The 13712-nt window shown below is 31.3% G+C and overlaps 1 protein-coding gene across 1 annotated transcript in view; it reads right to left on the bottom strand.

The window, feature by feature from the left end:
- LOC145692962 (calpain-5-like) overlaps nt 1-13712 on the bottom strand; it is a 106138-nt gene that overhangs the window by 16499 nt on the left and 75927 nt on the right. The window contains exons 5-8 of the mRNA XM_081768557.1: nt 9171-9354; nt 6833-6924; nt 5319-5417; nt 1606-1731 (exon numbers count right to left, since the gene is read on the bottom strand). Of these exons, the coding sequence (XP_081624683.1) occupies nt 1606-1731; nt 5319-5417; nt 6833-6924; nt 9171-9354 (501 nt within the window). The remainder of the gene's footprint in view (nt 1-1605; nt 1732-5318; nt 5418-6832; nt 6925-9170; nt 9355-13712) is intronic.

Here is a 13712-nt window from a genome sequence, read left to right as displayed (position 1 = left end):
ATTAATATGCAACACTATGAACATCAATATTCCACAGCAGTAAGTTTAACATGAAAAAGAAATTAAAAGTAATAATTACCAATTCTAATGGAAATTAGAATAATTATGTAATACGTTCTTCCCTAAAGTCGGACTCAGAATCACATATAGCGAAATCACAGGTGACATTAGATCAACGAGAAGGGAAAAGGAGCAAAGCGTTTTTATGCTTTACAGAAAGGGTCTCATCTAACCGTCGCACTACCTAGACATTTTTTTTTTTTTTTGCAACGCGGACTAGGAAGGGAGGGGGGGGTATTTTGTGCCTATCTGTTAAGATGAAATATTTCTCGCAAAAGAAACTAATTAGAAACTCTCACAAAAATCTTCAGTGACTGAAGTGAACAGTACACGGAATAAGACGAATAGCTATTTATTATGCTGCCATCTAGGAATGACACTTCTAAATGTCAGTCACATCTACTTTGTGCCCACCAACTTAAAATAGCAAATTTATGAGACACACTAACGTACGATCTGAACCACCGTAAGGTATTCGCTTTAGCTAAACATGTTAAGCAATAACATATTTTCTTACAATTTTAAAGAAACGATTAGAAAACTGATATTTAAAAAAAAAAAAATACTGTGGTGGGCTCAAAGTACCCCCCGTTGGTAGTTTGAGGTTTAATGTAACAGAAGTATTATCAACCTCTGTTGTAGAAGAATTTTTCTCTAGCAAATATAGGGTTATTAGTCATTGTTTCTAACGTCAGATCATTTCATTGTGAATCGTTAAAAATAAATAATTTAGAAATATTGAAATAGAAGACCCTACTGGTAATGCAAGACGAAAAAATATTTTTATAACATGAAAGCATACAAAACTATAATCATCATAAGAGCATATATACAAATCATTAGGAGGTAGAATGTGAATAATACCAAAGAATAATTAAGCTAAAAATATTACATTTATGCAGACCTTCAACTTTGTTTTGACTGAAGAATTTATAATATTATTGATTAGTATATATAATGTAAACCAGGAATCAAAATAGCATTTTTTATATTGTAGTAAACCAAAGTTTTTTTAAAAGTCTTTTTATAAGATATTTATCTAACATTTCGAAGAAAGAAAGCAAAATGCTGCACCACGGAAGATAAATGAAACTAAAACGAAACAAAATGAATCAAATAAGTCAAAAATATTTGAATGACTTGCCTAGATGTAGTAATGCGTAAAGACATTAAGAATAATTCATTCAAGTAATACGCGTAGACTTAACAGCGGCAACTCTAGACAATATTTACATTTCTGGTACTACTCGATTGATGAATGATTGTCAAATGAGTTTTTTTAAAAAAATACCATAATTCTGCATGACTTAATATTACATAATATTGAGATATTTGTATAACATTTTCTACGTTTTGTTATTAATGTATGATGTATTCGACTCATACGTTTACTATTTAAGCATTGTATGTGATGGAAGAAAAATAAATAATAAAAGTATGCTTGACTTGAGTATGTGCTTCCGGGTGAGGTTCCGTCCCTAACCTAATATTGAGGCGTTATTAAAAGAAAGAGCAAATAATAATTTACAGTCATGACCAACTTACCAAACTTCGCCATCTACCTCCGTTGTCAAGTCAAATCCAAGCTTCTGTGACTCAGTCATTTGGGCCCATTCAGGGGATTTCGTTGACTTTAACAGAAGTTCCTCAAGGCAATAATGTCCAGCTTGACTAAAAGAAGTAACGGAGAAGAGAATGAACAATGCTTGTAAAAAGTAATAATAAAAAAAGGAGAGAGAGAGAGAGAGAGAGAGAGAGAGAGAGAGAAGAATGTAAGGAGAATTCTTAAATTCAATTTATAAATTATCTTTGTTGATTTATACTGTAATATCCTACATGCTATTGTATACAGACAATAATCTATGTTTGTGTTTACAAACACAACCGCATGGTTTTACGTAAGGGTACTACGCACTATGTGGATTTACTATAACCAGCAGACGACGGACCTCTGGCTCCTCTTTCGAAGCGCAGGATGACATCGGAGTAGGATCGCCACCGCCGCGCCGCCAGGACGCCTATATAATGGGACGCAACCGGCAGTTCTTTACCAGTTCTCTGGTGTCCCTCCTACTGTTTGCCTTGGAACATTAGGAGTAACCTAACCCCAAGCCTCTAGTCTACCACGGGACTCTTGGCTATTCCTTTCTTAGTTTGCTACAAGGCTCTGTTAGGAATCTTACCACAGCTTCTTACCCTGTTACGGGGCTCTGTGACTACTAACCTCCCCACTAATTGCCACAGAGAATTGAGAATTCCTTTGTCACTCTGCTTAGCTTGCCACGGGGCTCTGTAGAGATTCTGTCCACGGCCTCAGGGTCAAGAACTACCTAATTTCTAACCCAATTGAGAGGAGAATTGCATTGTAGTATTTCTATAAATACTGTTATATAGAGGATTTTTATAATAATAAAAAAAACTGTAGTGGGAGTCGATTCTGAACACTCGTTTTATTTACCTTGCTCTACCTACAACCTATATGGAACAAAGCTTTACAATACATACTATTTTTGTGAAAATATTGTATATGTTTTAAACTTATTTGCTGAATAGGCAAGAACATTCTTAAAATTTCTAATGTTATACAAATAGAATAGCTTTTAATATTTTAAATTAATTTTGAAAGCTTTGATTGTAGTTTATATGAAAGTAAAGAAATTAAAAGTTATCTATAGAACCAGAGTCTAAAGTTTCCATTCTTTATTATTTATATTATTTCAATAAATTCACACCTATAGAGGATGTAATGTAAAAACATTGATCAATTGTTTTCTCCATTTATTATATAATAAACAGAGAACCATTTCTGTAAGTTTTCCACTTCATACTGTTAGCGTATCAATTGTTACGTTTAAATTATATATATATATATATATATATATATATATATATATATATATATATATATATATATATATATTTAATCCATAGCCATTAAGATAGAAGTTCCCTCATTCTAATAGGCGTGTATACCTGAGGTGCCACCAATATGTGGCTCTAGCATGCAGATTTAATTGCAACTAAATTCATATATTGTTTCAAATAGTGTTCAGCGAACCGAAGGTAGAGAGCGAACAAATAATAATAATAATAATAATAATAATAATAATAATAATAATAATAATAATAATAATAATAATAATAATAATAATAATAATAGATTATCTAGAAACGTGATGTTTCGAATATTCAAACTGCCGAAAGCGTGGAAAACATCTTGAAGTGAAGCCACTTCACTTTTTATTATTATTATTATTATTATTATTATTATTATTATACTGTCTTTTGTATCTGGGTAACAGGGATAACAAAACATACGTGTACACTATATTCAAAGCTGCAAGTAACTTTTAAACTAACAAATAAAAAGAACGCTGAAATTTTGTAACTATCGACAGGGAGACATTGCTTCGCATACCCTTCAATACCACAAGATTAATAGTATTATCAATCCAACATAAAGCTGTACTTCTTCCAATGGCACTATACATATTTGAAATCTGCATGTTAAACGAGAAAACAAAAACATACAATGTTACATTTATTATTCAGTGTTACATTTATTATTCAGTGTTGCAATTTAAGAGCGTTACAGTATCACAAACATCCAAATTTTGGTGGCCTCTACGCCAGTAATAACGCAAATGTGATAGACGAGACAACGCACATCCCAAGTACTTTAGTGTCCAATACTATGATCGTGATACATGACGGATTTCGAATGAAAAAAGTTACAAGGGATTGAAAGTTTGATTTTTTTTTCAGGAGCCTTTATTTCGAAAACCTCCCCTATAAGTACGTCATTCAATTGAATAGATGTTTTCCAATAAATGTGAAGATCAAAATGCCATTTACAGCAACTTAATATCTCAAACCATTCTGGAGATATGGTAATAACTGTTAAAGTTTGCAACATTGCTTAAAACTATGTAATTCCGAGAATTTATTGTAATTATACCTACCAAAACATATTGTTGTAATGTCATAGAAGCAAAGAAAATCATAAGTTGTTTTTAAAAGTTCCTTTAAATATGCTATTTTAAGCAATATATCAAATTTTACCATTTTCTTCATATATCCCGAATGGCTTGAGATATCAAATTGCTGTAAACAGCATTATCATCTTCATGTCTATTAAAAACCATATATGGAATTGCATATGATACTTATCTAAAAACTTCGTCGAAATAAAGTCCTTTAAGAGAGTCAAATTTTCAATTACTTGTAACATTGTTTGAAATATCTCATATGACGACAGTAATATTCGCTATTAAGGTGTTTTGGATATGCGCTAGCACGTCCGTCTTTGCGTTATTACTGTTGTAAAATCCTATACAATTTTGCTGATTTTCGGTGTTTGTGATACCGTAGAGTCCTTAGTTTGCAGCACTGCATAACAAGTGTGGTATTGTGCGTTTTCCTTATACATGTAGATTTAAAATTTGTAACAAACTGACGTAGTGGAAAAAATAAAACTATGTTGGATTGGTAACACTATTAATCTTGTGGTATATATATTATACATATGTGGTATATACATATTAGATCAATTCTGAAGCAACAGAAAAATGAAGAATGTATTTTTAGTATTTTCTGAACGTTAGAGCGCTGAAATTACCAAAGAAAGATATGTTTATTGCTTTCATAATAAGGAAAAAAAAAAACATTTTTTTTTTTACTATTTTCCGTGCTGTAATCCGTGAAGAAATTATGTAATTATTCGATAGATTCATTGAAAGTATACCACTTGTTAATTTTTTCTTGAAAATAAACTTATTTTCCTGAAAGTTTACCAGTTTTTGACAGAAATAACAGTAGTCAACAAAGATCGGTTTCCCAATGCAATTTAACTACGAAAAAATAAGGGCGTAAAATTTAATAAATTAAAAGATGAGAATAAATTCTTATCTAAGAATCAGACTTAATAGTAGTAAACAACGTTTAAAAATTTGTCAGTCTTCCAATATTAATGTCACATACTTTCGTTATGTACCGGTAAAATGTTCAAATTGTTCAATAATTTGAGTTTTTTCAGAAGTTGAATCAAATGAATGTTGATCATGTATATTGTAAGAGTACACTAGCGAAATATTTTCATTTCTATAAAATAATAACAGCATAATTCGAGTACTATTTGAATAATAAAAGTCACAAGAATCAAACAGAATGATGTTATGTAATTTATATAAAAAAAAAAAAATATGTTTTGTTAAATTTAATCTCACAAAGATTATTCTGTAGAGAGTTTATTTACATACTCATCTTCTGGATTATCCTTTTCATATTCTTCATCTTTATCCAACCTCTTTTCACCAAACGGGTCCCGAAGTCGCACTACAGTTAACTTGCTTCTACTCCTGAAACAAAATATATTGATTAATATTTACTGATTGAAGCTATAGGACACATGGTATGGTGTACATAAGAAAAGTGGATCTATCATTATATATCAGGATTTCATCATTCACTGGATAATTTCAATCTTCTCGGTAATCTTGATCGCCATCAATTCTGACTGTGTCGTTCGGAATCTTTTTACTCCCATATTTCTTATATAAGTTTATTGTCTTATAAAATAAAAGTAAGACACCCAGAGAATTCAAAAAAGCATTTGATTACATTACTAATTTGCACTTCTTAACTGTCACCTGGCATTCCAATATTAATGTTACTAACAAGTTTAAAATAATGTAATGGCCTTATAGTAACGGTTATTGAAAGTTCACAATAAAAATATTTGAAACTGTTATCATGACTCAACCTAAACCAATTATGACTGATAAAAAAACCAAGTGAAAGTTAAAAAAAATGTGAATTAGTGATGTAATCTAATGTTTTTTCGGATACTCAGAGATCTCACTTTTATTTTATAGGACAGTACTCTTAGTTTCATAACAAATGAAGGGGTAAAATTATTTCCAGCGACGCAGTCAAAATTGATGGTGATCAAGATCACAGAGAGCATCGAAATTGTTTAGTAAATGAATAAAATCCTGACGTGCAAAAGTGGATACATTATCTATTTAAATATTGATTAATTCTTCAGCAATTTGTCAAAAATATTTATAGAAGAAAATAACTAACTTACTAACTAAATAATAAAATAAAAAAACCTCAAATGTCATATGATTCCTATATTCGTATATAGTTACTTTATCTTCGATATGTTGTCTAGACGCAAGTTTAGTGCGTATGCTTTTCGTACATGTTGTCTGGGATTCAATTTCCAAAGAGAACATAATTTTTGGCGTGGACTCAACGTCATGAGACATATATATTTATGGAGCTACTTGAATTAAGAGATAACTAACTCTAAGAGAAGTAATGGCGTTGGAGTCAAGGTGTAGACCACGTATCACTCGGTTAAATGTGTGCTATCTGGCTGGCCACAGTCTTTTGTGCATGGCTTCGTGGGCTATTTTAGTTTAATTATACGTACATTTATAAACTACAGCTATAATTTTACATTCCTAATAGCTATATTTGTTGGTTTTTATTAGCAACCATTGCGGCGATCCAAGGTATTTGATTCGAGCTCCTAGTTCTTCACCTACGTACCCAGGTATATGAGGTACGAGAATGAACTTAACATTCCTTTTGGCGAAAATTGACTACAAAAGTAGTATTCATTTTGTTTAAATATGCAATAGTACATAGGATATCTCATAAGTTAGGAACGGAGTATTTACATTGAGAATGGTAAGAGTTGGAAATAACTATAAGATAGAATAAAAAGAGTTTATGAAAGTATCGAATAGCTATAGTAACTTACGCGGTAATTTTTTTCACAGCTGTAATGCCATACGCTCTTCCTTGCACAAGTCCCACTTCATTTTCTACTCCTACTTCGTCTAAAGAAGCAGGCTAAAAAATAAAGAAAAAAAGGCATGAAGAAAATTAAGATACACATGTAATAAACCATTGGGTTATTAATTAAAGTTACTACTTCTCACAGTTAATATTTTGCGCCTACTGGAACTCAGACTCTAAACCAGTCATTTCCAACTTGCCTCTCTATGACATGGGAGCATGCTTTTGCAATCAGGGGAATAGCAAAGAGAAACACTAGAACAAAAGAGGGAAGAGAATAGGGTAGAGGAATGGATTAGCAGTGAACGAATAGTTATGGATACCATCGACTACGTTATAGGTGTTCTTGTTTGCCTGCCGCTACTGTTCTTTCTTAACGTCGGGTTTCTGGCCTGCTCCTTCTCTGCTCTGTATGATTTGCTGAGAAGGTGAGCAGCAAACTGTGATGTCACAGAGCATTCAGTTGGAAACGGCTGCTCTGAAAAGTTCCCTTTTGTCAGAAATTTTAAGATACAGCATTCATATTTAATAACTGATTGAAATTTACAAAATTTTTATTTTAAGACTACACAAGGAAATAACAAACCACTTCATTGTGCTTAAAGTAGGGTATATTACTATCCAAGCAAATCAGATATAAGTATACTTCATATGATAATGTGTACAAAACAGGGAAGACAGATATTAACTAAGAATTGTAAGAATTATATCAACGTATAAGAAATTATAAAATTTTAAGTTTTACAATATTCAACAGACTTTTTATGAAATAAATGTAGTTTGGTATGGTACCAAAGAAGTTTTCAAAAATTCAAGTACGAGCTCAAATTCTTCATTTACACATACACTCTTAATCTTCCACAAGTATTAACTTAAAACTTATGCTAATATTTCTCAGTATTGAACTACAAAGAAAGTTATATATATCAAAAGAAAGCAAAGAAAAACAGCGTATGTTTATTACTGATTTCTCTTCAGTGATCATTATTGAATGCTGAAACAACTCTTGTATACGGTAGTTCACGCAAAGTTTTCATATCTCAGTCACATAAACATAGCTCAATCTTTAATAACATTTTAAATTTTTTTTATTGTGTGTGTGTCTGTGTGTATGTATATGTGTGTACTGAAATTCTGCAATACAACTAAAACTAAGGGGCAAACACGGGTTGGTGCAGAGTAAGAAAGAATAGCATACATTTTGTTTGCTAATAGGATTTCTTTTATATAGGTTGTTTTTGAGTATTGTATAGTATTAGAACTCTGCATATGACACCTAAGATTTTACGACAGATTGCATTCAGTGAATGATACTGAAAATCTAGCACCTGTGAGGGATGAATGTGATTCCTTGCAAATAAGTACAAGAATACGATTTAAATCAGATTCGAGAAACATCAAAGGTACATACAGCTGAAGCAAGAAGAGAAATAGAGATTTGCACAACACATATTAACAAACGCCGGTAAGATTTTCTTCACTGATACACATGGACGTCCGGAAGGTGGAAGAAGGTTGGGTTCTGGAGTTCAAGTGATTTAATAATTTAAATTAAGTTTCCGAGTACGAGAAATATTTTCTAAATTTAATTATAATTTTTTTTTTTTCATTTCTTTACATTTGCAAACTTCTGTTGTAAAAGTACCTGTCATACTATGTGGTAGGAAAATACTAAATCATTTCTCTTTTTGTTGAAAATATGTCATGAATTTCGGGATAGTGCTATACAAATCAGGTCTTAGATTGTTCTTTTCCACGTCTTTTCCCTTACCTATTCCTAACTAAGTGTTATTTTTCAAAAGGACAAGTAATTGAAAGGAATAAAGATAAAAGAACATAGGACTACAAACTTTACTCCCTCCTGCGAAAAATTCTGCAGACGCCCATGTTGATAGAAAAAACTACAAATTCCTACATCGTGGTGATACAAGAAGCACTCGATGTATAATATAGTACCTGAAGATAAATAATGCAGAAGAATTGTAACTAAGAAGTCTTTGGGATACATGGAACTTTGTTCGAAGAGGTTTATTGGTGAAATGTCTTCATTGGTGTCAGCAAAAAATGAAACTCTTCTAGTTTGTTGAAAAGTCAGCGAAATGGATCTAAAAGTAACAAAACGAGTGAAACACCAACAAATGTTCCTTAATGTTGCCTATTTCTCTACTGAGGAACTATTTTGTGTGTTAGTATTTAGAGCAGACTTCGACGAACGTCACGTTGATGTTTTCTGTAACATCGGACGTTATGTTTTGGAATATACTATTCACGGTATTAAATAGTAGCTTTCTGATACTTACGGTAATGGAAGCACACATAAGACAATGATTCTGGAAGTACTCGTGAAGCATATTAAATAAAGTATTTTCATCATCAATATGTTCTTCACCTAAAAGATCAATGGTTCGACTCAAGCCACCAGTAAAATCGACCAAAGTATCCGGCAATGTTCCTTCCTGTAAGGCTTGATATGATCCGTTAAGTCTGTAAATATAATGCAAAATAACTAAGTAATTGGATTAAAAGAAATCAATCATAATTAAATGCTTGAAACGCACCAAAAAATTATATATATTTTCTAATAGTTTAAAGCATAGGATTTGTCTTCTTTGTTGTCTAAGATTAAATTTGCCATGTCTTAACTTTTAATATCCTTTCTTACCAGTTCTTTAGTCAATCTAGAGATGACGTCATAGTCGAAAAGAGTTTACCTTTTATTAAATTATATATCTGAAACTAAAATAAAACTGCTATAACCTTCGCTGCTTGCTAAACACAAACAATACATTTTCAAAGTGTGTACATATTTCAAGTACACACCAGTATTCAAAATTAGTACAAAGACTTAGAAAGCGTTTAAAATTACAAAGGAATTAAACTGAAAGATTAATTCAATAACAAGATGGCAAACTAGATATTTAATTTTAGTCGCATTTATCATTATACTTTAGCTTATTATGTCCGTGTTGAATCTTATAATGTGTTTTAATCTTTGTGATTTTCGAATCACTTCGTCCTGCTGATGAGTATAGATTTTTACTCGAAATATATAGACAAAGTGCATATTGCGATTAGAGGGCATCAAAAGTAAGAGGATTTTATTATTATTTATTAATTTATTTATTGTGTATGTAATTGTCTTTTCTTAGCTTAAATTACGAAAGTAAGTTATATTTTTATTTGTCACTAATAACATACTTAAGATTCAACTGATTTTGAATTTCTTCTCATCTTAAGTAGCAAGCTATGGAATGTTACTCTACTCACTCCGAATTATGCTGTGCAAGTAAAATGTATTAGATAAATAAATGCACTAGAAGAATTCAAAACAACTTACTTATCTATTCGTATTCTTTTTCTTTTTTGGTTTTTAAAGTCTTAGTGCCTAAATTTTAGGGCTTACTGAATAAATAGGACCATCAATTCTAAAGCATAATGCAATTTCCGACTTACAGTTGATTTAAATTTAATTGCTATAGATCTGAAAAATTTTGAACCGCAATCAACCTTTAAAAAAGACCAAAAAAAAAGTCGTTGAAAGACATTTGTAGTTGTAGTACCTTGTTCAGGGTTTAAAACAATGAAAACAACTAATATCTAAAATTATGTAGGTGCTTGAAAGGACGATTCAAATGAACAAAAATTGGTTACATATCAAATATCCTCCCGTAAGAAAATTAAATATTGTCCAGACGTATCGGAACAAACTAGTTCTGTCTTCAATGGTAAGATAAGGATAAAAACGGTTAAAAGAATATGGTATGGGAACAGGAACCAAATAAGCGTAACGTAAAAATAGGTACTAAAACACAAGCAGAGCACAATGGGAGAAAGAAAGAGTTAAGTTTCAAAGAAGTGTGGTGTCTAGGCTTCGTCACTGTTGCCAGAACCTAAATACACATCAAAGGTAGGTAGCCAGATTTTATCAATATTACCAAAATCCAGATTTAAAGCTGGTTTATATTTATGAACAAAGAATGATTCTTTTATCGTTTATTTTTGTTCTTCCTGACTATTACATTAACCTATTTTAATTTGGGTATTAAAGTTGGGCTTGATTTGACCTATATATAAAGAATCACATTCGCACTGAGCAAATGAGTATCTCGTGCTCCTTAGAATAAAGTAAAAACTGAGATACCCTACTACAACACTCAAGGATCGTTTCTTTTTATGAATATTTAGCTTTTATGAATAGTAACTGAAGTCGGTATTAACATTAATCAAACGAATATCTCCGTGCTACGATAGTAACTTCGAAATATTTTGAAAATATATTGAAATAAAATATTTTTGAAAAAAAAAACTGAAAAAGCAAAAAAAAAAAAAAAATAAAATAAAAATAAATAAATAAAATAAAATAAATAAATGAATAAATAAAAATAAATAAATAAATAGATAAATAAGCTAAGAAAAGCAGAAAATAATAATAATTAAGTACTTAAAAGTCGAAAATAATTGACTATTATTGTCTTTGAAACATTTTTGAAGTCTGAGCTAAGCCAAATAAATTAATACCTAACAGTGGTGTAGCAGCTGCCCCCGCAACCCCCGCAGTACGGGGGGGCCCGAGGTATACGGAGCCCCAAAGTCTTGCGATGAATAAAGATTTAAAGAAGTAGAGCTTCAACCTTACTTTTGTCGGCTTTACAACTAGGGTCCCTTCTCTATACTTTGCGGGAGGGCCCGCAAAAGTGTGCTACGCCACTGATACCTAATATAAAATTAGTTTCGATGATAGTTTATAAGGTATTAGTTTGTTTGGATTAGCAGACTTTAAAAATTTTTTTATAGGTATTATTGAATTAATTTCTGCTTTTAACCGCTTTATTATTATTATTATTATTATTATTTTCTGGTTTTTAGTGCTTTTATTGAAGTTTGTTAATCTTGTTTTTTGATATTTTATTTTCTGGATTTTAGAGTGTTTTTGAAGTTTTTTTTTTTTAAGTTTATTTATTTTTCCACGTTGGTTTTACCCCAGTAGTTTAGTTAGGTACCTAAACTAAAGACAGGATACTAACTTCCTATAAAGAGGGCCAAGCCTACGAAACATTGCGTGACCATACACACACACATATACACCTTGCACTGAAATGACGAGTCTAGCTCGTCATGGTCTCGCGGTGCCAAATCGCACAATTTAAACTATTTCAAAATTTAAACTATTGTAGCATCACGTAGGGTTACTATATTGATGTTTTGAAAGTTATATAATGATAAATCATCTATAATACACTTTTATAACTTATACTTCAATTATCAGAATTCAGAAAATATATCGTAGTGGAAGGGGTTAATCGGTGCAAATGTTATGGAATTATACGTGAACATACACACGATATTAACACTATAATCTATTGAAGAGTTTCATGTTCTAACTCTAAAGAATATAATCAGTTCCTGATAAAATTTATTGCAACCTGCGAAAAAGTATATTCTATGAAACCGAAAAAGAATACTTAAAATCGTAATATCTATATTGAAGTTATGCGTAAACATGCACACAATGAAGTCAGCCAGTTACGATATTAACACTATCAGCCGTTGAAGAGTTTCATAATCTAGTGCTGAAGATTTTTGTTTGATAATTACAAAGTTTACATGAAAAAAAAAATTAAAATTAAAAATTTAAAAATAAATAAATAAATAAATAAAATAAAAAATAAAAGTCTTTCAAACAAAAAAGAATCATCAAAATTAGTTCATCTATGTCGAAGTTATGCGGATCATATGCACAATTTTATTATGAACATTGTCAGCTATTGAGGAGTTTCGTGGTTTAACTTAGAAGGCTGTTCTTAGATCCTTATGAAATTACGTGATACTGCAAGGAAAGAATACTCTTGCAAATAAATAAATAAATAAATAAATAAATAAATAAATAAATAAATAAGAAATAAAATGATCAAAATCGCTGCACCCTGTGTAGAAGCTATGTGTGGACATATACATATTAAAATCGGTTAATTGCTGTTTTCACACTACACCCATTGAGGTGTTTCATTGTCTAGCCCCAAAGACTGCCATTGCATCCTGATTAAATTTATATGGGACTATTGGAAAATTATGATCTTTCAAATCAAGGAAGAATGAACAAAATCTGTGTGTCTATGTCGATGTTATGCGCATGGGGGCCCGAAGAAAATTTTCTAGGGGGGGGGAGGGGGCTCAAATCTCTGGTTGCTATAGTACGTTTGGTATTTTTTTATTTGTACAGTGAAATCTGTCTTTAGCGGAATCGAGCGGGACTTGCAAAAATTTCCGTTAAAGTCAGGTTTCCGCTTAGTGGAGGTAGACCATTCCTTTCTTTAAAAAAAAAAAAAAATATATATACATGCTTATAAAGGGGTATACTGGGAAAATATATTGCTGTACGTACATTGTTCGATTACAGTACTTCTTTCTTCTAATGATAAATACACAAAAAAATTAAAATGAATACAAAATATGCTATGCACACGTTTTCTTTATTTTTCTAATAGCCAAGCAGGGATTTCTGTGTACATTGTTGTTTGGCTGATTGACTTTCCGCATAAACTTTAGCCTGAGAAATTATACTAAGTGAATCAGAATCATTTTTTCGTTAGGCAAATTTTTGCAGTTCCCTTAAACTTCTGAGAGAATCTTGATATGTATTTATTCTACACTCTTCTTGGAACTCGGTATTGTATTCCTCTTCTTCCTCTATTTCGTTTTCTTCTTTCCGACATTCCGTATGATTCTTGATTAAGTTGCGGGTATTAAGGTCAATTTGTGGGGGTGAATATGAGTAGTGATTGGGGAAGGTCAACACTGTCCAGAAATATTTAACAAAGAACGAACATTTTATCGCAGACAGT

The sequence above is a fragment of the Thermobia domestica genome, chromosome 8 (assembly GCF_964235325.1).
Source record: "Thermobia domestica chromosome 8, izTheDome1.hap1.1, whole genome shotgun sequence".
In the NCBI taxonomy this organism is placed as follows: domain Eukaryota; kingdom Metazoa; phylum Arthropoda; class Insecta; order Zygentoma; family Lepismatidae; genus Thermobia; species Thermobia domestica.
The sequence above is the reverse complement of the archived record's forward strand: the minus strand, read 5'-3'. Positions and strand labels throughout refer to the sequence as shown.